Source organism: Oryctolagus cuniculus, chromosome 10 (genome assembly GCF_051225735.1).
Source record: "Oryctolagus cuniculus isolate XC-2025 breed Fujian yellow rabbit chromosome 10, ASM5122573v1, whole genome shotgun sequence".
Lineage (NCBI taxonomy): Eukaryota > Metazoa > Chordata > Mammalia > Lagomorpha > Leporidae > Oryctolagus > Oryctolagus cuniculus.
In genome coordinates, this window is record NC_142876.1 from 28,303,565 (window position 1) to 28,328,382 (window position 24,818).

The 24,818-nt window shown below is 55.4% G+C and overlaps 1 protein-coding gene across 2 annotated transcripts in view; it reads left to right on the plus strand.

The window, feature by feature from the left end:
• Nucleotides 1-24,818, plus strand: part of MYO5B (myosin VB) — a 329,807-nt gene that overhangs the window by 193,570 nt on the left and 111,419 nt on the right. For both annotated transcript variants that reach the window (XM_070050187.2, XM_089305758.1), the window contains exons 9-14: nucleotides 845-954; nucleotides 5,203-5,468; nucleotides 17,899-17,980; nucleotides 18,509-18,649; nucleotides 23,825-23,947; nucleotides 24,583-24,666. In XM_070050187.2, coding sequence (XP_069906288.2) covers nucleotides 845-954; nucleotides 5,203-5,468; nucleotides 17,899-17,980; nucleotides 18,509-18,649; nucleotides 23,825-23,947; nucleotides 24,583-24,666 — 806 coding nt within the window. The remainder of the gene's footprint in view (nucleotides 1-844; nucleotides 955-5,202; nucleotides 5,469-17,898; nucleotides 17,981-18,508; nucleotides 18,650-23,824; nucleotides 23,948-24,582; nucleotides 24,667-24,818) is intronic.

A 24,818-nucleotide genomic window follows, 5' to 3' on the forward strand; every position in this document is an offset into this window, starting at 1 on the left:
CTGTGCCAATCAGAAGCCAGGAGCCAGGAGCTTTTTCTGGGTCTCCCACGTAGTCTCCCAGGCCATAGCAGAGAGCTGGATTGGAAGAAGAGCAGCCAGGACTAGAATCGGTGCCCATATGGGATGCCGGTGCTTCAGGCCAGGGTGTTAACCCGCTGCACCACAGCACTGGCCCCTATTTTGTAATTTAAAAAGACAGGCTTTCAAGCCAAACTTCAGTTATTAAAGCCTCTTCATTCCTGAGTACGGGACAGATCTGATGGCAGGGTGTCTGCGGCAGCGGCTCTGGGACTGGTGTGTATGAAGGTGCAGGCAGAGTGGGGAACAGCAGCCCCCATCCGGGGGCCCCGAGCCAGCTGGCCTTGCAGCCCCTGAAACCACAGTTCCAAGCGAACCTCGTCCTCTCGCACACTGGGGATATGCATCACAGATGTTTGCAGGATACCGTTTTGGGTGGAAAAGGACTGCAGATAATTAGCCGTGCTCCTTCAACTCATCGAATCATCCATAAAGCATTTGGTTGGCACAAAGTCCAGAACGAGTCTGCGATCGCAGCCGCTCCTCAAAGTCGGGATGGTGGCACAACCCATCCGGTTCCGTCAGGTCCATCGGAGCCGGGGTATTTCCTCTGTGGCCCACGGAGCCCCTTTGCCCTCTGAGCCGTCACTGTGGGTGGCAATGACGTGGTGAGGAGCCTGGATCATTCTGGGAGTCACTGGCCCAGAAAGGAAAACCAGACCTTGCTTGGAAGAAGTCCTTAAAAAGGTTAAAGCGTTCTTTTTTCTATCCTACTGTGATACTGAGTGTCGTTCATTCACACACTTTTTTCCTTTTTCTCTTCCAGGGGTGAGAGAGTCCCATCAGATAAGCATTTTTAAGATAATTGCTTCCATCCTGCACCTCGGAAGTGTGGAGATTCAGGCTGAGCGGGATGGCGAGTCCTGTAGTATATCAGTGAGTTGCACACCGGCCCTGGGGATAAAATGCGTGCACTGCGCTCTCTGCTTACGGCTTAACGTGACTGAAATGCGTGTCTGCACTTAGAGGACGCTCACAGGTTATGTATTCTTAACGGTAATGGTTTCTGTTCCCTTGCTGATAATTTTGTGAAAGAACCAGTGCCTTTCATATCAGCTGCCATCCACTGTCTGCCCCCACAGCCAGGGAATGTAGTCGCTGTTCAATAGATTGTTCTTGCAAGGGTGATTTCTAGGCACCCGGAAGTACGGGAAATCCTGTTGCATGTGATCCACGCATCGAGTCCCCTCTGAGGTCCACACTGATGGTCCCCATGGTGAGGAGATGATGGCGTTCTGGGCACCAGACTTGGTGGCTGCCTCAAGGGTGCTTACCATCCCCCTGGGCAGTGACTCTTGTCAAGGTTCTGATGGTGGGAGGTAGGCTCTCCAGGGAGCCATGCGTGCTCAAGGCGAAAGCTGCTGTCCCGTGGCCCCAGGTGGTGGAGGAAGGGTGTCGAGGGGCAGGTAGGGTAAGGCCCCATGAGTGACACCCACACAGTGGCAACTGTGTCCTGTCTGGGATTCAGTGGTGTTGGGCTGGCCTTGAGTAGATGCGTCTGCAGCTGTTTGCTACACGCTGTTTTGTTCGTGTTTACAGGTGGGTACTGGGAGGTACAGAGCGTGTGATTCTTGCTTCTGGGCGTGTAAAATTTAAAGAACCAGATGCTGGGAAAAGACGAGAGAACCTTCTAGAATATGAGTGTGGGCGTGTGTCCATGCCATCCGCAAGCTGACGCTCTCTTCAGTGGACATTTGTTAATCTCCTCCTGTTTGTCTTGGGCTAGGATTTCTCTAATCCCAGCTGTTGCTGCCTTCAGGGAGAGGAAGAACAGAACTATAGCTGGGGTCAGCCAGAGCTCATCACTGCCTCGCTTCCTCACCCAATATTTTTTCCCTCAAAGGGAGTGGTTCTGGGTTTAGGAAGGCCCCTGGCATGTCAGCCCTGCTCTTGTCCTTGGTGAGCATGGTGGCTCACCCACATGAGCCCGGCAGGCAAGTGTCGCAGTGTGGGAGCTCTCGGTGTTGGGTGTCCTAGAACAGTTCCTAACGTCTGATGACTGCCAGGCTGTGTGTGCACCTGCAGAATGTGCAGTGCAGTGGGGCTGGCAGCCATGATGCTGAGACTCAAGTACACAGAGCGGCACCTGTGGCCTGGAGCCTCCAGTGCAGGCCAGCCGGGCCCCCAATCTGAGTCCTTAGGGCTGGTGGTGGGGCAGGAGGCGGTGGCTCTTTGGAAAGCCAAGGCTTGGGGTTCACGGAAGCGTCTTGGATCTGAGCGCTCAGGCCTGAAGGAAAATTTGCACTGATTTGTTCAATGCCTGTGTCCCCCAACTAAAGCCCGGGACCAGGCCTGTTAGGGTCACCGTTCTACCCTGACGTGTGCGGGTGCCTGCTGAGTGTGCCTGGGAAGGGTTGACGGAGCATTGCGTGATGAGAAGGGGCAGGGGAGGGGGCCAGAGAGGCAGAGTTTGGGACCCAGGTGGCCCAGCAGCCCTTGCTCTGACAGATGACAGGCAGTCATGGACAGCTTGTGAATGCAGGTGCCTGCTCGGGCCAGCCTTAGATTGTTCTGCAGTCAGAAATTGGGAAGCCAGTGAACTGCGAAGTCTGAGCCCGGGCTGCCGGGGTTCACAGGCTTCCTGAGGCTACTTCCTGCTGTGTGCAGTGTGGGAGTGGGAGTCACTAGAACCCGTGTCGGGGAGGCCTCAGCTCGGAGCTCCCGGTGGTCGAGCTCCTGACCCTTGCGACCTTGTTGTCAGGGCCAGAGTGGACCTTGAGAGCCTCCTTGCCTGGACGGAGGTGAAGACGCAGAGGCCCTTTCTTGCAATCTGAATGTGAGTTAGTGGGAAGGGCAAGACAGGGCCCGGCAAAGTGTTCCTTCCCCATGCTGCTGTCAGCCTTGCTTCTCCGAGGCGGTGGGTGCACTCACAGCCTGGCTGTCATCAGATGTTAGGAACTGCTCTGGGGCACCCAACACCACCAGCTCCCACATTCCTGACCCTTACCTGCTGGGCCCAGGTGGGTGAGCCATCTGGGGAGTGAGCCAGTGGATGAAGACCTGTCTCTTGTGTGCTTGCTCGCTCTCTCTTTAAAAAAGTGTCATTGCGTGTCGTGACTGCTCTGTCCAGTGGGTCTTGGTTGATCCCTCTGGTCATAGCACAGACCTCCTATTTGAAAGGCTGCCTATCCACAAGCACCGTGCCTTCTGCCTGGCAGTTTTTATTTTTAATTAAAGCCTAAGAATGCAGTCTGTGACTGCCACAGTTCCCTTGGAGATGCATCAGTACCCGATGAGTTGGACCCTAGAAGCAATTTATTTCTTGAATTTGGCAACATGGGCCCATAAAACTAACCTACTACCTGTGGTGCTGGCTATCTTTAATGGATTTAGCATCATTTAATCGTGCTTCAGTGTCATTGTACCATGTTTCACCAGTTTCGGTTAGCATCGGCGGTCAGCTGTGTGCATGCAGTGAGGGAGGAGCAAGCCAGGGCCCCCTGCAGTCAGTGGACCCCCTCATCTCTGTGCTCATGGTGGGGGGCAGCAGGGAGAGCAGGGCGCCCTGGGCGCAGGCCCTTGAAGGGTGAGTGAATGCATTGCAGTGTGATGCCTCGCAATTAAGGATTTCTTGGAAAGAGGTCAGATGGACAAGTTGGACGCTTGCCACCTCTGAACTTGCTGCCTGACGAACTGCGCCCAGGCGCTTAACCCTGCCACCCGTGGCTTGGGGTGGGGGTTGGGGAGGAAGGTGGGTACAGAGAGAAAGGCCGCTGGCTGGAGGAGGTGGCTGTGGCAGCCCCCACACCCAGCAGGTCCAAAGCAAGCTGGCTCTCCTGTCCTGTGGAGAGGGAGCTCACGGCTCATCTGAATAACGAGGGGGGCGTGCTCTAAGATGGTAATTCCAAAGGTGTTTTCCTGGGAGCCTCATCCCGGGTGGTTGCTCAGGAACTTCCGAGGTCAGACTTGGGGTGCCGGCTTCTCGATGCAGACAGGGCGTGCTTGGCTGTGCTCAGCCTGCTGCCGCCTGCTCCCCTGGGGCTTGGCGACTGCCGTCCCACCAACCGTGCTTTGGAAAAACACCAGTGTGCAGGGCTTTGAGGCATTCTCTCTGCTCTGTCTGTTTTGTGATCGTGTGTTTGAGTATATGGATTTTGAGTATCTGTAGGAGAACGGCCTGGGGCCTGAGCATTAGGGGAATGACAGAGTTCTCTGTGTTAATCTTCACTGAGAAAAACCTCCTCCACGCCCTGTAGGGCAGCTTCATTGGGAAACGAGGCTCACAAGCAGTTAGGGCCATCAGGAGGTGACACCTCATGTTCTAGAAGGTTCTCTAGCTTCCCAGTTAACCAGCCCCATGGCCCGCTGGAGGGTGGGGTCAGGTGAGGGAATGAGTGGCAGGTGAGAGGCAGGCTTTCTGGGGGTGCCCCAGGTGGGCAGTGAGCATTATCTACAACACCTGTGCACATTGGTAACATAAGACAAGGCCCCTCAGGCCTGGCTTCCCCCAGGCAGTGAGTGGTTGAACAGGGGAAACACCATTCGGTCATGCATGAGGTTGTATCTCTGAGTCTGAGACAAAGACGGCCCCTTAGCACTGGGAGGTCTTCGTGTGGCTTCTGCACAGCCAAGCACACCTGTTGGCATCACACACAGGTTGGCAGGGGGCCGTAAAACCCCACTGCGCTGAGATGGTTCATGTGTAACCCACCCAGAAGAGGGTCACGGGCTGGCCAGTGCCCATTTACATCAGAGAAGGGGCCACGTGCTCTGCATGGGCCCTCTCCAGCTCCAGGCTTCTGGGGTTCGTGTCTGAGCATCCAGCCAGTTAGGGAGGCTTGTGAGTGAGGAATCCATGCGTGAGTGAGAGAACCGCTCCGTGAGCAGCTGCCACGTGGGGACCACTACAGGTGCACCTGCTGTTCCCTGTGAGGTTTGCTACCTGCCAGCTCCCACCCCAGAGTACATGATTCCTTCCTAAGCTATCCGAGGATGTCCTCATTAGCAGGTGGAGTGATCAGTTCGAGCAACACTGTTTAGGCGCCCATTGTTCTCTCTGCTTAGTGGGGTGTGTATGAGAGAGAGGCTCCCTGGGAGCTTCGGGTTTGACTTGGAGGGAAGAGAGCGTGGGTGGGCTTCTCCTCCATACCCCTCCTGAACCAGCCTCTCGCCCGTCCTCCCCAGCCCCAGGATGAGCACCTGGGCAACTTCTGCCGCCTGCTCGGAGTGGAGCACAGTCAAATGGAACACTGGCTGTGCCACCGCAAGCTGGTCACCACCTCGGAGACCTACGTGAAGACCATGTCCCTGCAGCAGGTGGTGAACGCCCGCAACGCCCTGGCCAAGCACATCTACGCGCAGCTGTTCAGTTGGATCGTGGAGCACATCAACAAGGCCCTGCACACCTCCCTCAAGCAGCACTCCTTCATCGGCGTCCTGGACATCTACGGGTAGGCTGCTCTGTCACTGCTGTCCTCCTGCTGGCGTCCCGGAGCCAGCGAGGGCCTTGGAGAGCTTCCGGTCGTTCTTACGCACGGGAGTTAAAGTTGGGAGGGGCAGGGTGGGTTGTCACAATGACTGGGGTCACTGTTGGCACGAGGCCAGGGGTGCTAGGTGTCCTACGATTCAGTGGACAGTCCCAGGGAAGCATGAACCTTGTCAGAACACCAGTAGCTCTCCTGGTGAGAGTCCTTTACGACTGGAACATGGAGGGCCAAGAAGGAAATGGCTTGCCCAGCCAGGTCCTTGGAGTTAGGGTGGGAAACAAGTTCTGGTTCTGTATTTCAAGTTAGCATTTGACCTCATTGGTGTATGGCTGCCGACGGAGTCACGGTGATTAGTACCCTAGTGCTATGCGGTGCCGTACAGATGCTTGTTGTGTGCTTTGAAATGACTGTTGCTGATAATGGTGTGTTTCCGGCAGGGAGCGGTAGCCTGGCGTGGTGGTGGTGGGGGGTGCACCTCACTAGGCACCGGGAGACTGGGCTTTTGTCGGTGCTGTCACCACCTGGCTGATTGACTAAGATCACAGCCCTTCTGTGGTCTTTGGTTTCTACAGCTCCAAGTGAGGTTTTGTGGTACAGTCGGAGGCTCTTTCCAGATCCTTCTAGAATTATTTGAAGTCACACGAACTGGGTTACAGACTCCCTTGTGCTTTCTGACCAGTATTCTGCCCTTAGCAGTAGATGAGATCCTCCTGGATCTTTAGCCATAGAAGTCTTGGCCTCTGTCTTGGACTAGAACCTCAGGCCCACAGAAGCGCAGAATCATAGGCACACTGGGGTTCCAGCGAGACCGACTGCTCAGTGGGCCAAGACTGGGCCGGAGGGAAGGAGAGCCACCTGCCAGCCCCTGCAGAGACCCACTCTCCGCACGATGTCTCTGCTGCTTTGCCTCTCCCTGGGTCTCAGAGTTGAGTCACCTCTCGTGTGAGAGAGCAGGCAGGAGGAGGCTTGATTTCTGGCATCCCGGAAGCCGCAGGAGCTGGCTGCAGGGTTAAGCGTGTGAGTTAGTGATGCAAGAGGAACCAGAAGGCAGTGTCGACTGGTGTTTCCAGGGCTTTCGATGCTTCACTCTGGGCAAGTTTCAAGTCTGAAAAGGGCACCCTTGTTTGCAGTCATGGAAAGGAGGTGGGATTTGAACTGGATCATGTACAGGGTGGTGGTGGGGGGTGGTGCATTAGGCGAAGTCATTAGGGACACCTCGTGGGAAGGTCCCATCCTGTATTGCAGTGGCTGGTTCAAGTCCCAGTTCATCTGCTTCCAGTGCAGCTTCCTGTTAATGCGCACCCTGGGAAGCTGCGGGTGATGACTCAAATACTTGGGAGACCTGGATGGAGTTGTGGGCTCTGGCTGGGGGCATTTAGGGAGTGAACCAGTGGATGGAAGGTAGATCCATCTCTTTCTCAATCTTTCTTTCAAATAAAGTGATAGCAAATTTTTTAAAAAAAATTAAAAATAAAGGTAGAGAGTAGAGTATGGGACATGGGGAGGCCCCTTTGGAATAGGAGCCACAGTCAAGATGGGAGGAAAAAGCAGAGTGTGAGAATCGCCCTGTACAGGGAGGCGGGAGGATGCTTCCCCTCGGGAGCTCTCCAGGGTTTCCACAGAAAGACCCCAAGCAGGCCAGTTCTCCTGGATGGCCAAGTACCTGCTGTCCTTGGCCCTTCTGGTCACTCTTGGGAGTGCGCAGAACAGCCTAGGCTCTCTGGAAGCTCACTGCTTCCGTGTGAAAAGTCCTGTGCCATTCTCTCTGCCTCGAGTGTTTCCATGGACTTTCCCGAAATACCGACCCTAAGAGCCACCTTGTGAAGGGGAGCCCAGAGAAACCTGGGTGGCGGTGGCTGACCCCATGCCCTGAGGTGGCCTGCACAGGAATCGGGCTGTGCTGAAGTTTTGGTTTAGGAGGATCAACAGGCACTTGTTTTTGTGAACAACACGTGAGCTCTCGGCCATTCGGTGCTAACCGATGTGTCGGATACCCTGCCTCGGGTCCATTGTACGCGTGCATGTTTTCTGCATGGTGCCTTGCGGGTGTGCAGACTGCTCCCTCTCCAGGATCACAGTGGAAGTCTGTGCTCATTGGTGGGAGGTCTCAGGGGTCGGCTGGGATGTTGGGCTGATACTATTTAATTTCCGAGGTTGGATGTATTCTCCCTAAGGTCCTATGACTGCCCGAAGGAGAGACGTAGCTTGTAAGAGGGTTCATCTGTCGTTCTACTCGGGAGCATTCCTGGGAAGCTTCCCCCTGTTGCAGGCTTGCTTGCTTTCATTCCTCTTGCTCTTTCTCAAGAGCTAATGTACAGTTTTGAGGCCATGTGGGGAAGTAGTGGTATTTAGAGAGACTCCTCCTCCTCCTCTCCCTCCCCGCAGAGAGGAGATGCCAGGCATGAGTCCAGCTGCATGTCTCCGAGCAGGGCAGAGTTAGAGGTAACAAATTAGGTGGTGGGGTCAGAGCTGAGGAGCGAGCTGTCTACCTGGGCTGTGGGCTGCCCAGGAAAGCACCTGCAAACATTCCCTGAACGCGCATCTGTACACACAGCCAAGAAGGCACTGAGAGTCTCCCTGAATGGGCAGCGAGCTGGGCTGCAAACTCCCGGGAGAGTACGTCCACTTGCGCCTCCACCGGACAGCAGGTGACTTGAGTCTGGAGGTACCTTTTCTGGTCTGTCGGATCAGTGACATCGTTTCTTAATCTTGGGAAAACGATGAGAAGTAGCTGGTGGAAACTTGGGATGACGTGAGTGAGCCATGTGCTGTCAAGGGAACCCCCCCACCCCGAGTCTGCTGGTTGGGTGGCTCACTGTGGTCATCCCTCAGTTACCTGGAGGTGGGTGTCACACTGGACGCCCCACTGCTCGCCCTCTCTGATGGTCCCCTGGCTGTTTGCAGTTACTCCAGGCCTCAGGCCACACTCGCAGCTCTGCCAGGTGAGGATTTCATCCTCCCAGGCAGCAGAACATGCAAGCATCATTTTGTACTTTTTTGGACAAACCCCCTCTCCCCCCCAGTTCCGATCTCCAGGGGAAGGAGAAGACCTTCTACCCAACGTGTCACTCGTTCTATCTCAGCCTGCACACGGGGGTGCCGTGGTACCTGGGAAGGCTGCCCTTGGGGTGAGCAGCAGCTCACCCAGGCCCTCCTGGCCTCTGAGCAGCAGCATGGCCAGATTCTGGAGAGAACAGGGAAGGTACAGACATACGCTTGGATACAGGGGGGCCCCGTTCAGCTGGAGGGACTAGGTAGTTAGGTAGGGACTGCACCCACACAGCTGGCCAGTGGGAGAGGACTTGCTCCTCCCCTCCTCCCCCTTGCATAGTGGGTGCCAGTTCCTGTAGCCAAGCTTCCTGTGCCCAGAGGCACCACAGCACCCACCTCGGGCACTGCTGGCCGAGAGGTGGCGCCGACAAGAGTTCCACACTGTAGATGAGGCACTCCAAGTTTGTGAATGCCTCCAGTGTTGCTGTAGAAGCGGCACCCAGAGTAAACAAACACCCACCACTGTGTTTACAGGAGGACTTCCAAAAGTTTGTGGGAAAACCCAATTATAGCCGGCGCCGTGGCTCAATAGGCTAATCCTCCACCTAGCGGTGCCGGCACACTGGGTTCTAGTCCCGGTCGGGGCGCCAGATTCTGTCCCGGTTGCCCCTCTTCCAGGCCAGCTCTCTGCTGTGGCCAGGGAGTGCAGTGGAGGATGGCCCAAGTGCTTGGGCCCTGCACCCCATGGGAGACCAGGAGAAGCACCTGGCTCCTGCCTTCAGATCAGCGTGGTGTGCCGGCCGCAGCGCCCCGGCCGCGGTGGCCATTGGAGGGTGAACCAATGGCAAAGGAAGACCTTTCTCTCTGTCTCTCTCACTATCCACTCTGCCTGTCAAAAAAAAAAAAATTATAAGGAGGGATTTGGGGGAATGCAAGACAAGTCTGCCGTCCACGTGTCGTGTTTTCCGCCACCTTTGGAAGCCCCTCGTGCGAGCCAGCATCGGGTGCTGCTCTGCCTGTCGGGTGTCCGGGCTGCTGGGTAGCTTGTGGAATACCAGAGGCTGGGAAATCCTGAAGGCACTGGCGTGGCCACAGCCGCCTCCACCAGCATGCGGCGCAGCCCCATGTTCTGCTGCAAGAACGGCTTCCCTGCATCATGCTCCCCAGTCCTAGCTCCCAAAAAATGCAAAGCTTGCAGTACCCAGAGCAATCTAGCCGAGCCAAGCTCTTCATTAACCAAGGATCTGTGAAGCTGCCTGCTGGCTGTTTCTTAGCAGGCAAGACATGGAAATGAGTTAGTGGGGAGCCTGGCAGCTTTTGGTTGGGGTTTCCTTGTCGTGTTGCATTAACCAGGCCTGAATGCTTGCAATTTTAATTCTTTATTCTTCTCCCTTCCTTGAGGCAACAGGAAATAAATGGCTTCCATTTGGGAGAAATAAACATATATTTGTCTTTGATTTCAGCCTTTGCGATGCCAAGGTAGCAGGGGACTTTGGTTATGGCCAGCCTGCTCTTGCTGAGAGCAGTGGCCTTGGGAGACATGTGCAGCTAAGCAGGGTGTGGGAGATTGATGCTTGGATGATGGGGAGGGCGGGAAGTTTTGGCCCTGGGAAGCAGGAAATGGATGTGCTGGGATTTTGTCTTTTTCAGTCTTCTGTGTTACCTTGTGATTGTGCGTCCCTACACTTAATTAGCCAGCTCTACTTAGTGCTCTTCAATGATGGGTTCTTTGAAAACATGTCCATTGTTGTTTCTTTTTTTTTTTTTTTAAAGGAAATTTCTACCCTTTACCACTGTTGGGTGTACAATTGGGTATGCTGTTGGGTGCTGTTAGATGTACCATTGGGTGTGCAATTGGTTCTGTTGGGTGTGCCGTTGGGTGTGTTATTTTGTGTGCCATTGAGTGTATTCTGTTGAGTGTATGGTTGGGTGCACTGTTGGATGCTGTTGGGTGCTGTTGGGTGTGCCATTGGGTGCTGTTGGGTGTGCTTTGGATGCTGTTGAGTGCTATTGGGTATGCTGTTGGATGCTGTTGGGTGCCATGTTGGATGTGCCATTGGGTGCCATGTTGGGGGTGCTGTTGGGTGTGCTGTTGGGTGTGCCTTGGGTGCTGTTGGGTGTAGTCACAGTGTGGGCGTGCTCTTCACAGCTACTTCATCCCACTGAACATCCACACCCCACATCCAGCCCCCGGTACCGTGCCCAGCCACCTGGCAGCCATCCTTCCACTTCCTCTTGCTGTGGGTTTGACTGCTTTAGATGTTGCTTCTACAAGGAGACACATGGTATTTGTGTTCTCAGCACTGGCTGCTTTCACTTAGCATAAGATCCTCCAGGTTTATCGTCATTGTAGCTTGTGATGAGAGTTGCTTTTTGAGGGTTGACTGATAATCCATCGTCTGCATGTATCACCTTTTGTTTATTCATTCATCCACTGCTGGACTTCGGAGTTGCTCCCACCTGGAGGCTGTCGTGAGTGGTGCTGCCATGAACATGGGTGTGCAAATGTCTCTTTGAGGTCCTACTTTTCACTCTTTCAGAAATACACCTGGAAGTGACATTACTGAGTTGCCCAGAAGTTCTACTTGTAATTTTTTTTTTAAAGATTTTATTTATTTGAAAGACAGAGTTACAAAAAGGCAGAGGCAGACAGAGAGAGAGGTCGTCCATCTGCTGGTTCACTCCCCAAGTGGCCACAGTGGCCGGAGCCAGGCCAATCTGAAGCCAGGTGCTTCCTCCAGGTCTCCCATGTGGGTACAGGGGCCCAAGGACTGGGCCATCTTCTACTGCTTTTCTAAGCCTGTTAACAGAGAGCTGGATCAGAAGTGGAGCAGCTGGGACTTGAACTGGCAGTCATATGGGATGCCGATACTGCAGGCGGCTGCTTTACCTGCTATGCCACAACACAGGTCCCTCTACTTGTAATTTCTTGGAGTTTTCGTATTGTTTGCTATAGTGGAAAACCTAGCGGCTATGCTGTTTCCATAGAGGTTGTGCCGTTTCCCACTCCCACCAGTGTGCATGGGGCTCCGTTCCTCTACAGCCTCACCACACTGTCTTCTGCTGTTGTGCTCCAGCCGTCCTGATGCTGGTGACGCTCGGTGGTATTCCCTAGGGACTAGTGACGGTGTCACTTTTGCACGTGTCTCGTGGGAGTTTATATACCTTCTCTGGAGAAATGTCTGAGTTCTGTGCCTGTTTTTAAATCAGGTTATTTGTTTTTGCCGTTGAGTCTGCAGGTTTTTTTCTCATATGATGGATATTAACCCTTAAACAGAAGTAAGATTTGCAAATGTTTTCTCCCTTTATGGAAACTGACTTTAATGGTTTATTGTAAGTGAACTTCTTAGATCCACTGTTCTCCTTCATCATTTTTATGGAAGAAATTATTTTTTTAAGTTGGGTGTGTTTATTTACTTAGAGTGACAGAGTGTGTGAAAGAAAAAAAAAAGATCTCTTCCATCAGCTGGTTTACTTCCCAAATAGCCTCAATAGCCAGGTCAGCTCCAGGACCAAGCCAGAGCCAGGCACTCCGTTCTGGTTTCCTACATAGGTGATGGGGGCCCACATACTTGAGCCATCCTATGCTGCCTTCCCAGGCACGTTAGCAGGAAAATGGCTCAGAAGTGGAGTAGCCAGGACTCCAACCAGCACCCTGTATGGAATGCTGGCATTACAAACAGTAACAATCCACTGTGCCACAGTGCTGGTACCTGTTCATTCATTTTGTTTGAAATGCTGTGTGCATTTCACATAGCAGTTAAGACACCCACATCCCGCCCCAGAGTACCTGGGTTGGATTCCTGGCTCTGGCTCCTGCCTCCAGCTTTCTGTTAACGCAGACCCTAGGGGGCAGGGGTGATGGCTCAAGTAATTGGGTTCCTGCCATTCACAGGGGAGACCTGGATTGAGCTCCTGGTTTGGTCCAGTCCCAGGAAACCAGTGGATTGGAGCTCTCTTTGTCATCTATCTCTGTCTCTCAAGCAAACAAACAAAACAAGTACTTTTGAGAGCAGGCGCCTGGCACAGTTGTGGCTTGATGTCCATGTCCTGTATCGGAATGCCTGGTTTGAGTTCCAGCTTCTGATCTAGCTTCCTGCTAACGTGTCCTGGGAGGCAGCAGGTGATGGCTCGAGGGACCCGGGTCCCTGCCATCCCTGTGGGAGACCTAGGTTGAGTTCTGGACTCCTGGCTTCAGCCAGGCCCTGTCCCTGCTGTTGCAGGCATTTGGGGAGTGAACCAGTAGGTAGATGGAAGATCGATCTCTTTGTTCTCTCTGTGCCTTTCAAATAAAAAGAAAATAAATGTTAAAAATTTTAAAATGGGCAATTTTATTGCCCCAGTATAGTTATTCAGAGAATCACCCGGCTCCTCTGACCCGTGTGGAAAGATTGCAGCGAATGGAGGGTGATTGTGCTTACCCTGTAGCCCAGGCCTGAGCAGCCCAGAAGGTCCTCGGTCATGTGGTCTCTGGGCTGGGCATGTGTGACTGGCCTCTGTGTTCTCAGACCTGAAGGGTCACCTGAAGCTGCTGGGCTTGCCTTGGGGTCCCAGCCTCCCTCCCGGCTCAGCGCAGGCCTCCAAGGTGGTTCTGAGGCAGGCCCTGGGGCCTGTCGGGAACTGGATTCTTCTGTGTGCTGCTTTTTTTTTTTTTTTTTTTTAGATTCATTTGAAATGTAGAGTTACGGGGGGGGGGGGGGGGGGGGAGGTCTTACATCCACTGGTTCACTGCCTAAATGGCTGCAATGGCCAGGGCTGAGCCAGGCCAAAGCCAGGGGCCTGGAGCAGCGTGGGGGTTGGGGGTAGGATGGGACTTCTAGGCACCGGGCAAAGCGCTTGAGCAGAATTTAAGCTCTGCCACTGGCAGGTGCAGCCAGCATCCCATGGCTGTTAATAAGATCAGAGGGTCGTCCTCTCCAACAGGCCCCGAGATGCCTCTGCGAGAGCTCATGGCTTTTCAGGGTGCAAGGAGACCTTGAAAAGAGGTTTGTGTCCCTTCCCTGAGCCCTGTGCACAACCACTGTGCTTCCAAAGGCTTCCCTAGGAATTCCTCATCTCTTTTTTTAATAATAAGCCTCCCTAGCAGCTCTCCTTTTTGGCTAACCTGTGTCGCGTGTCCTTGTGTCCTTTGATTCTACCGAAGGTGGACTGCTAGAGAGTATCTTCGGGAACTGGACAGACCAGTCCTTGCTCAGAGATTCCAGGGCCTTTGACACCCCCACCCCCACCCCAGGCCAGTGCTGTTTCCCAACCTTGGAAGCCTCTCCCTGCCTCTCTGGTCTCTGTCCAGGCCCTAGAGCTGAGGTTAATAATTAACTCAGAGTCAGTGGTAGGCTCCTGTTTATTGCAGTTTCACTTTCTGACGCGCACTGCTTTATTCTGGAGGCATCTGTGGTCCTGACAGTGCCAGGGAGTGAGAAGGAACCTTGAGGGCCCAGGTGCAGATGCTGGGTCTCAGCTCTGCATCTTCCCCATGCTCTGACCTTCCTCTCACCCAGGGGTTCCGGTCCAGATGGCCCACGCATTGACTTCACACGAGAAATCCGATTCCCCCTGGTATATAAATTTCTTGGTGACGTTTTTATGTGATGAACTATAAATCGATCCTTTGTGTTGATTCTCTGAAGTCCTCGCTGTTGATGGGAAGAATCACTACAAAGATAATTCCCTTGCGAAGCAGAGCTGCCCTGTCTCCCCAGCTGGCTTTCTGAGGTCGGGCGTCTTAGACCCGAGACCCTCGTTCGTCCCTGGCCCTGCGGCACTACCGTAATTACGCTCGATGGCACAGGAATTGTTAGCAGATGATATCTTAGAAATAGGGAAATTATGAGCTAATTTCAGGCTATCTCAAATTAATGAGAATGTTCTTTGTGGAGTGCTACCAGTATAAACCTTTAAAGTATGACAAGCAGGATGTATTTAAATCTTCGCCCGCTGCTATTATCTGGCCGCTTGCTGGGGTAGCTCTTTCATCTTCCTTCTGGGTTTTGTTAATTAAATTTCCTCTGGGCTTGGCTGTGTCAGCAACCTTTCTTGGGGTGGGAAGAGGGAGGGGTGAGGGTCTGAGTGAGTTCGCTCAGGCTGTGGCACCACCATCCCCCAGGGACTGCGTGGTGGCACACGCCGTGCCTGCCCTCGCCGGGCTGGCTCCCTGCACCCCAGCGTGGACTTCGCATCTTTGATCCTGTGTTATTAGCCTAGAGTGATTTCTGCCATGCGGGCATGGCCCAAGGCTGTGCTTTCATGAGTTGGGTCCTTTGATCTCAAGGTGATCTCCCCACTTCCCCATGCCTTACACCTGGGTGAGGAGGTGGGTGTGGCCCTGTTGCGTGTCTGATGCATCTGTTTTTGGGTGGCCCCCTGCGTAGGGAGCTGTCTCTGCAGCACTTCCAGCCCTCACCAGGGGGCGCTGTCTGCTTGGGAGGGCCACTATGGCAGCCGATGTCACGCAGATAAAATCCACAGGTCTGTGTTGAAGATGGGGAAGGAGAGCCATGAAGGTGGTGAAGGCTGGACGAAGCCTGTGCTGCTCAGCCCCAGGCTCTGTGTGCTCAGATGCCCCCTCCTCCAGGAAGTCACCCTCCTTGTCCACAGCCCCCGAGTCATTTCTTCTTCTTTTTTTTTTTAAGATGTATTTTATTTGTTTGAGAGGCAGAGATACAGATGGAGGGAGAAGCGGGGGGGGTGGGGGAGGGAAGGGGGGGTCTTCCATCTGCTGGTTCACTCCCCAGATGGCCATAATGGCCAGAGCTGCGCCAATCCAGAGCCAGGAGCCTCCTCTGGGTCTCCCACGTGGTACAGGGGCCCAAGCACTTGGGCTATCTTGTACTGCTTTCCCAGGGCATAGCAGAGTGCTGGATCAGAAGAGGAGCAGCCAGGACACGATACTGGCACCACAGGCAGAGCTTAACCTGCTGCACCACAGCGCCGGCCCCCACTTCATCTTTCTTATGGAACTGTTGTCTCTGGGTTAAGACTGTGGTCCTAGAAATCAGGCCCTCTGGGTTCACTGTCCTCTCTCCCTCCCATCGCGTCTCTGACCTCGCACAGGTTACTTCATCCCTGGACCTCCATTTGTTCAGCTGTGGGGTGAGGTTAGTCACCGACAGTCCCTCTCGGTGGGTGTGGCCATTTGGTGAGAACTCACAGAGCACCTGGACCTTAGTGCTCTGTAGGCATTCGTTAGGAGAACTGCTGTCTAGTCCCTCCTGTGGTGTGGGTGAGACAAGGGCACTGCTCACCAGTGTCTGCCCCTCGGCCCTTAGTGCTTTGTGTACAAGGTGGGCTCCACTCTGCTGGTGTTTACGATGGACAGAGAGCGACACCCCCATCCGGCAGTTGTATGTTTCCTGCCTGCATTTCCCAGTGGTCATTTGCAGTCCCCTTGCCCCCATCTCCCTCAGTGTCTTCAGAACCTGTCCACTCGGCCACCCCCAGCCTAAGCCAGGTCCTGGGGCGGGGATGGGGGGGGGGGGGCTTCCTACTCTGTCGTCACCTTGCTTGGCTTCCTGCCTGTGCTCTCGCACACTTTCCCCCAAATCACAGTTTTTCTCCTGCCTGTCTCTTAGTTGAAAATTGCCATTTCTTACTTTAAACCCTTCAGAATCTCCTTGTTGCTCCCTGGTGCACCCCAAACCCCATGGCGTGGTTTAGAAGACTCGCTCCTGGGGCTGGTGCCATGGCTCACTTGGTTAATCCTCCGCCTGCAGCGCTGGCATCCCATATGGGTGCTGGTTCTAGACCCAGTTGCCCCTCTTCCAGTCCAGTGCTCTGCTGTGGCCCGGGAGTGCAGTGGAGGATGGCCCAAGTGCTTGGGCCCTGCACCCGCGTAGGAGACCAGGAGGAAGCGCCTGGCTCCTGGCTTCGGATCGGCGCAGCGCACCAGCCGTAGGGGCCATTTGGGGGGTGAACCAACGGAAGGAAGATCTTTCTCTCTCTCTTTCACTAACTCTGTCAAATAAAATAAGATTTATTTTAAAAAAAAATGCACTCCTGGCAGTGTCCCTGGCACCTGCACTCCTGTCCGCGGCTGCTGCCTCCCCACCCCGTCCCCTGCAGTGGTCGGGAACAGCGAATGCCAGTGTTGACATTCTAAAGCATGAGTGTTCAGATGAGTCTGTTTTAAACATTAAAACCTAACAGCGTAGCAAGGCTCTCCGGCAGTTCACAAGGTACAGATCACCCGTTCAGACAGAAAGCTGTTGACCTCTGTTAATGATCAAGGGAATTAAAATTCAAACCAAGACATTTGTCCCAAGTAACCAAAGGTCTTTAAAAGCTAATAGACGCTGCTGGCCAGAGAGCCGTGTCATATGCTAGCTAACGCTCCCAGCGAGGGCTGGTATGGGGGTGCTGGCCTGAGTGGCACGTGGGGGGGCTGGGGGCGGGGGTTTTCCTGGTCATGGAAGAGTTTTCCTGTAAAATACCCTGCCTGCATCTGCACCACGTGCCGGAAGACATTGTCAGGAATGCGCGGGAATGGGCACCGAAAGGTGGTGCTTTTCTCAGGGTGTAAACTCTAAGCTCAACGATGATCACCACAAAACCGTTGCACCAGTCACGGGGAAGCCAGAGCCTTTCACGGGTGGGGAGGCGGGGGCATGGCACCCAGGTAAATTCCACCTTCCTGGGAGTCCATTTGTGAAGCTCTTTGGCCTGGTGATTCTCCTCCTAGGGAAGCAGCCCAAGGACAAAGGCATGAATTCAAAGATGTATTTCTGATATTTGTCACAGTACCAATAGCGACTTTAAAGCCTGGAAGAACCAGGTCCTTGAATGAGGCATAGGCCAAATGGTGCCAGTCTAGGGGGCATCCACCCACCCCTGGAGCACCTCTGTGTGACCCGGGAGAGGGCACCCCAGGCTGTTAAAGGAGCAGCTGAGTTCCTGGAACTCAGGGCCACTGGTCGCCTCCCCTGGGCCCCTTTGCAGTTCACGCATCTGCGACCACAGCCCTGACCCTGGCAGTGGTTGGTGAGGCCGATGTTAAGATCAATGGGGATGGGACCTGTTTGCCATGGACAGTTAAAGATAGGAGGTAAGATTCTGCAAATAACTCTCCTTTCCAAAACGTAAAGTCCTGGAGAGGCAAGCACCCGAGAAGGTGATGGACACGTCCGAGATTCATTGCTGACTTTCTCTTTCCTGTGTGTGCTCCGCCCGAGCCTCCTTGCTGCCAGCACTCGTCCTAGCTCCAGAGATAGACACGCGATGGAAGGTTCCTAACCAGATGGGCCGTCTGCCGTGGACTCTGAGCACGGAGGCAGGGAAGGGGATTTGGCAGCTGTGATTGGACTAGAGCCGGCCGGAGTAGAGGGTGAGGGTGGCCTTGGTGAAGTCCAGTGGCTCCTCCGGTAAAAGCAGATGCCTCTCACCTCCGGCTTCTTCTCTTTCCGTCCTGCAGGTTTGAGACCTTTGAGGTGAACAGCTTTGAGCAGTTTTGTATCAACTATGCAAATGAGAAGCTCCAGCAACAGTTCAACTCGGTAGGCTGGGTTTGCAGCCCCAGGGCGACTGGGACGGGGGAGACCTTGCTCTCTTCTGGGAGGGATGGCTCGGGTCGCTTCTCTTTCCCCTGAGGTTAGCTAGCCTATCCTTGGTTTTCTGGTGGTGCTGCGAAGGCACTCTGTACTGTTCGTGAGGTCTAAGATCTGAGCAGCTACGTGGGGAAGGGTGGGCGATCCCCTCCCCCTTGGTTTTGACCCCTGCTCCTCTGCGCCTGGGCCGCTAAGGCGTTGAAGCAGCTGCAGGTCGCTTGCCGTTTGCAGCAGCTGTGATTGGCTGGGGCGCAGCAGCGCCAGTGGCTACTGGAACGTCCGGGGGAGGGATCGTGGAGGAATGGGAATGCAACTAACAGAGCTTTGGTCCTCTGCCATCACGGCTGTGACCGCGCCTGAACCTCTTCTGGCACCTGAGCTGCCATCCGTCAGGACCCAGGACTCGCAGCTCAGGAGAGGCGAGCGTTCCACTGGGCCTGCTGTCCCCTCACCTCTGCCTTTTCCTGCTCATCCCAGCATGTGTTCAAACTGGAGCAGGAAGAGTACATGAAGGAGCAGATCCCTTGGACCCTGATCGATTTTTATGATAACCAACCCTGCATTGACCTCATAGAAGCTAAGCTGGGCATCCTGGACCTGCTGGATGAAGAGTGTAAGGTAAAACGGGTGCTGTCGTCATGGTGATGGCACGTCTCCCAGTGTGTCACCTCTAGGCTTGGGATGTGGGCCCGAGGGAGCTTGGGAGAGGTCAGAGCTGGAGTCTCGCCCGTGATTGGCCTTTAGTGTGCTAGAAGAAGTATTGGTGTCCATTTGGTGCCTCAGAGGCATTGCTCCCCTTTAGGCAAAAATTGGATAGTGTGGGTGTGATGGTGGCATGGGGTTGGTGTCCCAAATGCCCTGGGTGCCACGAGAAGGAGCCCAGCATCGAGGCACGTGTCCCCAGACAGTGAAGACTCCAGGGCCCGGGATCGGGTGGCTTGTGAGTGCTGGAGCTGCCTGGCTCAGAGTAGGGGACGTCTGTGGGTTTCTCCTTCCTGGCTTTCCATGGCCTCGGCCTGGTGTGACAAGGAGAGAGTGCTGAATCGCTGGCACCATTGGGAATGTATAATGGAGGGGTCTCGGTTTTAATCAGTTCCCTGACTCCTAGTTTCCTGCTCTGAGTTGGTGGGGGTTGGATCTGGGGTCGATGGATAAGGTGGCAACTATATATCAGTTTATATACCAGTTCCTCCCTGACGGTTGGTGTTGAGAGGGAAGAAGTCCATTGAGTTTCTTTTGCTTTCTGCTATCCCACACCTTGCCTGCAAAGGGCTGAGTGTGTCTTGATGGTTTGGGAGCAGGATTCTGTTAGTTTTATTGCTTTGGAAGATGGAAAGGTTAGTAACAACAGAAGACAGCACACGGAACTCCGCAGTGAAAGCCCGGAGCCGGGCTGGGCTGAGGACAGGTGGCGGCAGGAGAGGGGCGGCAGGGAGCCCACTGGGCAAACCATGCTCACCAGTTAGGAAGGTCACCTTCCCAACCCCCGGCCTGGGCCTCTCCTGTTCTCCATCTTCCTTCTGCGCACACACTGCCTGGGGAATCCCCCGTGGGACCTGTTTGACTCCAGAGAAGCTAGGGGTAGATAAAACTGTATTTCAGACTCCTGCCAAACGCTAAAGATGTGTCACGCTCCGGTGAGTGCATCTCATCTCAAGGGGAAGACCCTCTGGAGGGTCTCCCTGCTGGCCAGAGAGGGAGAAGAGTGACGGGGTTGATGGGAGGAGCCCGGCCTGGGCAGGGCTGTGGGCAGGGCCGGGACATGGGCCACAGCCTAGGCACAGCAGCACAGAGCTGGCCCTCGGGCCTGGAGAGAAGGGGCCCGGTGAGCCACCTGCTGGCAGCCGCTGGGTTCTGGCCCCTCCCAAGCTTCCTGAGAAGGCTGTGCTGAACGCAGGCTTCCTGCCAGGAGAACTGGGGACAGGGGAGGACTGTGGATGCCACACACCCCGCTCTCTGGGGGCAGAGGTCCCATGTGTGGCAGGGGAGACTGGACGAACCTCAAATTAGGGCATAAGAGAAAAGTCAGCAACGTTGAAGCTTCTTGTACTGGATTTAATTGCTCAGGGAATGCAGGATAGTTCAATGTAATCTGATACAGTGTCCAGTAACAGGGATTTTTGGGGAAAAAAAAGTTTATTTACTTGAAAGGTAGATTGACAGAGATCTTCCATCTGCTGGTTCTCGCCCCAAATGGCTGCTACGATTGTGGCTGGGTTAAGCTGAAGCCAGGAGCCAGGAACTCCATCCGAGTCTCCCACGTGGGTGCCGTCATCCACTACTTTCCCAGGCACGTTAGCGAGGAGCTGGGTCGGAAGTGGAGCAGCTGGTCCAGCAACTGACTGCTCTATATTTTTGGGTGTTTCTCCTTTTTTCTGGTTATTAAAAACAATGTTCCGTGGAATTCTTTTGTGCCTAGTTCTGCATGTATGCATGATTATGCTGGTAAAGGAATTCTAAAGCGAGAACCTGAGTCACAGTTTCCATATATGTAGTAAAGTTTGACTACTGCCAGCGTGGGCTGCTGCCCAACCCACAGTGCTACTGCACCGGCCCCACAACCGGGATTTCTAGCCAGCAGGTGTTCTACATTGGTCAAAGCCAATTGAGCAGTACACTTAATGTATAGAAATTATACTACAAAAAATCAGACTTTTCAAATGTCTGGGCCCTTTTTGAAAGTTTAAAAGTTTGCTGGGCCCTTTGAGGTGTCCCCTGGCTCTGGGCTGAAGCAGGGAGGAAGAGTTTGTGAGGAAGGAGGTACACGGGAGCCACCGCAGGTCCCACACCTCCTCCCCACGGGATGTTGAAGGACAGTGAGCTCTCGCTGCGAGGGGCTGGATTCTGTGGCCCCCACATGGCAGGACACGGAGCCCAGTGAGGGACCTGCCTTGTGGTGTGAGACCTGCCAGTGGGAAATCACTCTCTGGAAGCTGTGTGGAGGTGGGCAAGGCCCGTGAGCCGGGATTTGCCTCAGGACTCGGGAGATGCAGTGGCCGTGGATTTAAAGGGGCTGCACACAGGGTGGTTGTCCCCAGAGCCCCGTGATGGAGGGAGGTGAAGTGGCTTTCTCACTGATTGTTTGCCCCAGGGAACTCCGTGTCTGTGAGATAACGAACCCACCCGCCCTTCGGTTGTCCTCACTCCCCTTTCGGGGCTCAGGCAAGCGCTGGGGTCCCAGGGAGGCTGAGTGAGGAGGTAGAAGCACTGGGCAGGAGAGTGTGCCCTAGGGGGCGCCCCCGGGGGATGCCGGTGCCGTGGGGTGGGCAGAGGGGCTGTCCTGGGCCAGATGCTGCACCTGGGGAACTTGAAATGGCCCGATGAATCTGGAGCCCCTGTAGGGGCAGATGAGGACGAAAGGTGTTGCATCGGAATGCGAGGCCAAGCCGCCCTGGGCGGGCGCTGGGCTTCCCTGTGAAGCAGGGCTGGGGAGCCTGCCTTCTGCCAAGGCTGTTGGGTATTTATAATGGCATTTGTGGGCCGTACAAAATCAGCAATGTAGACGTCAGCCTGCTGTAGGTTTCTTGAATTTCAGGTGCCACCTATGGTTGCCTTGGTGGGGCTTCACCCAGTGACTAGGCTGGACCTTCCCCACCCTCGCTCTGAGGGCTGGGTGGGGGAGGCAGTGTGGAGCCCCGGGGAGAGGGGATCGGGTGTGAGATGGTGGAGAAGCCTGGAGTAGAGAGGCGGTGCAGGCAGGAGGTGATGAGAGAGGTGAGGGAGAAAGGCCTCAACCAGCCCACAAGCAGAGCGGATCCCTGGGGAGTGGTGAGGGCAGAGGTCCAACTTTGGTAGCTTGAGGGAGAGATGAGGCGAGGCAGTGGAAGTGGCCAGTGTGACCGCCTTCCTGGAGGAGGCTGGGCTAGGAGGGTTGTGGGCTAGGAGGGGTGTGGGTGGGTGGGACGGCTGTGGGTGGCAGGTGCACCTCTGCATGTGTGAGCAGGCAGATTCTCTGTTCGCCATTGTCCGTTTCCCTGCGGGGGTGGGGGAGGCACCTGGTGGGCCAGGACCAGCCGTGCTGAGAACAGGGAGAGGAGGAGTGGGCACAGGGCGGGCTGCTGAGGTCGGAAGCCCTGAGGTGAGGTTTGGCAGCTGTCAGCGTCTCCTCCCAGCTTAGATCCGGGAACAGCGTCTTAACTCATCCAGTGGATTTCCCGGAGTGAAACCTGGCTTGCCTCGCTGGCAGAGACCCCATGTTACAGGAAACTCAGAGCGGGGGAGATGAGTGGATGTGTGAGGAAGGGGGGGTGGGTGGCTTCTGTGCTGGGTGTGGGTAGAGAAGCAGAGGCCTGGGCGCAGCACTGCGGGCCACCGGGTGGGCAAGAGGGAGCTGCTCACCCCAGGCACCGTCAGGGCAGCAGGGTCCTGTGATGGAGGAGTGGACGGCAGGTGCCCCTCCAGCTGGCTTTGGGTCCACAGGTGTTGGTAGGTTTCAGGAGGCAGCTGGGAGCTGCAGAGACACGGGGTGGAAGGAGGTGGTGAGAGTGAGCCACCAGGGAGGTGGTCATTGGTGGCAGTGGCCCAGAAGGACAGGCCAAGGGGCAGAGGTGGGAGAACTGGCTTTGGGAGCCTCCCCAGTCCTCTCCTATTGGCTGTGTGGTTGTCCCAGGCCAGGCCAGGCCAAGCGCCGACTGCAATGGAGGGGAGCAAGGAGAGGCAGCTCACTGTTAGGAACCTGGGCACACAGCACTGGGACTGTTGGTCGCCTCTGCTTCATCAGCTCACGGCCGTCTGAATCGTGAAACGCGTCAGATTTGGGGGCCATCTCTCGGTCCAGGGTTTCTGTTTTCATGGCATGGTCATTTCCTTTTAGCAACCTCGGCGTCTGTCCGGGTGGGGCGTCTCCTCCTGGTGCTCCCGGTCCCTGGAGGCCCTGCCTGGCTGACGGCTCCTTCCCCTAGACCCAGCAACTCTGCACCCAGGGTGCTTAGAGATAAATATAAAACTGTATATATAGAAGATGCTGAATGAAATACGTCTTGTCTGCCCAACACAAGGAACAGCCTCCTGGCCTCCCCGATGGTCTGAATGGCGGGGGTCGTGACTCGTGTATTATGTTTTCTATGAAGCAAGTTGCTCTTTTACTTTTTGAAGCCATCCATGAAGATACTGAAAGGGGCTAACACACTGCAACTTCCCAGTCTGAATTTGAATGTAGGGCTAGCCTGAGGCTGGTGCTGGGTGGGGGTGGCTCATTGGCTACTTAGCACCCAGTGCGTGGCCAGAACCCAATCCTACAGTCCTTGAGGGAGGGAGCCAGTAAGACACAGTTGGCCCCGAACCAGTGAGTGACGTGGGAAAGTGTGAGCCGCCCAGGAAGACAGTGCAAGGCCAGGGCAGGTCAGGAAGGGGGCGTTCTTGGTCTTTCGATGAGCTCGGGGGTGAGGGGACGTGCTGCAGCAGGTGTCCACCAGGCAGAAGCGTGTCCAGGATGCTGAAGTCGCAGTCCGGCTGCCTGGAGGAAGCGTCTTCAGGTGGTCCTGGGCGTGGCTGCTGCTGTGATCTCGGCCTCCTTCCTCCTGGTCTTCTCCACACTTCCGCTGTTGCTGCCGGTGGGTTCTGTAGACTCGGCACAGTTCCCCGCAGGCGCAGCCCACGGGTGGTGGGTCGAGGCCTGCTGTGCCGGACCCTGACCGTCCATGCAAAGTCATGCTTTATACCGTCCAGGTAAGGCCGCGGTTTGAGAGCCGAGTCCGCCCGCAGAGCCAGCTCGCTGATGCGCTCCGCCGCTCTGCTGCGCCGCTCTGCCTCCTTTTCTTCACAACGTGTCCTGCCCCGTTCTGTGGCCCGCAGGTCCCCAAAGGCACTGACCAGAACTGGGCGCAGAAGCTCTACGACCGGCACTCGGGCAGCCAGCACTTCCAGAAGCCGCGCATGTCCAACACAGCCTTCATCGTGGTGCACTTTGCAGATAAGGTAGCTCGGGCTCCGCTGGCGCTGCACCACCACGCAGGCGGGGGCTTCAGGCCTGAGGTCCCACATAGTTTCCCTCGTGGCCTCACCTCGCAGAGGCTGCTGGCATTGCCCTGTCACCTGCTCACCCGGGGCTTCGGAGCACCTCTCTCCTGGAAACACAGCAGGGCATAGAACAGCCTGAGCCCACCCTGGTGGAGCTGGGAAGGTGCGGGGAGCACCGGCTGTCTGGGCTTCCCCCATGGAGCAGGTGTCCAGTCTCTGTAGGTGGCCTCTTTCCCGGTTGCCCATGTGGATTTTCCTAAGTGGGTTTCTGGTGGTGCACTAGGCTGCGCTTCTCAGCTGGGATGCGCATGTGTCACCTAGAGTCTTATTAGCAGGCAGATCCCCATCCAGTGGGTCTGGGCGTGGCCTAAGGGCACGCCCTCTCCCGACGCTGGTCCTTGGCTCCCTCTCCGTGAATCCTGACCACGTACTAGGTTTGCGCATTGTAAATGGAAACATCTGTGGGTTTCCTGTGCACACACAGCTGTGGCAGCAAACCCTGCGTGCTAAGTGCAGCGGCTCGGGTCCCCAGGAAACAGCAGGAAGATGGTGAGGCTGGCATGGTCATGACTCGGGTTTTCCCACGTCCCCAGGTGGAGTACCTTTCAGACGGTTTCCTGGAGAAAAACCGGGACACGGTGTATGAAGAGCAGATCAGCATCCTGAGGGCCAGCAAGGTAAAGCATGGCGGGGCCGGGGGGCGGGGCCGGGGCCTCTGCAGCTGGAGCAGGGCCGGGGGCGGCCCGTGTTGGCCTCGCCCGGGAGGTGGGCGGCAGAGATGCTGGGCAGTGTAGAGGTGAAGGAGGCTGTTGGTTCTCGAAGTCTGGAA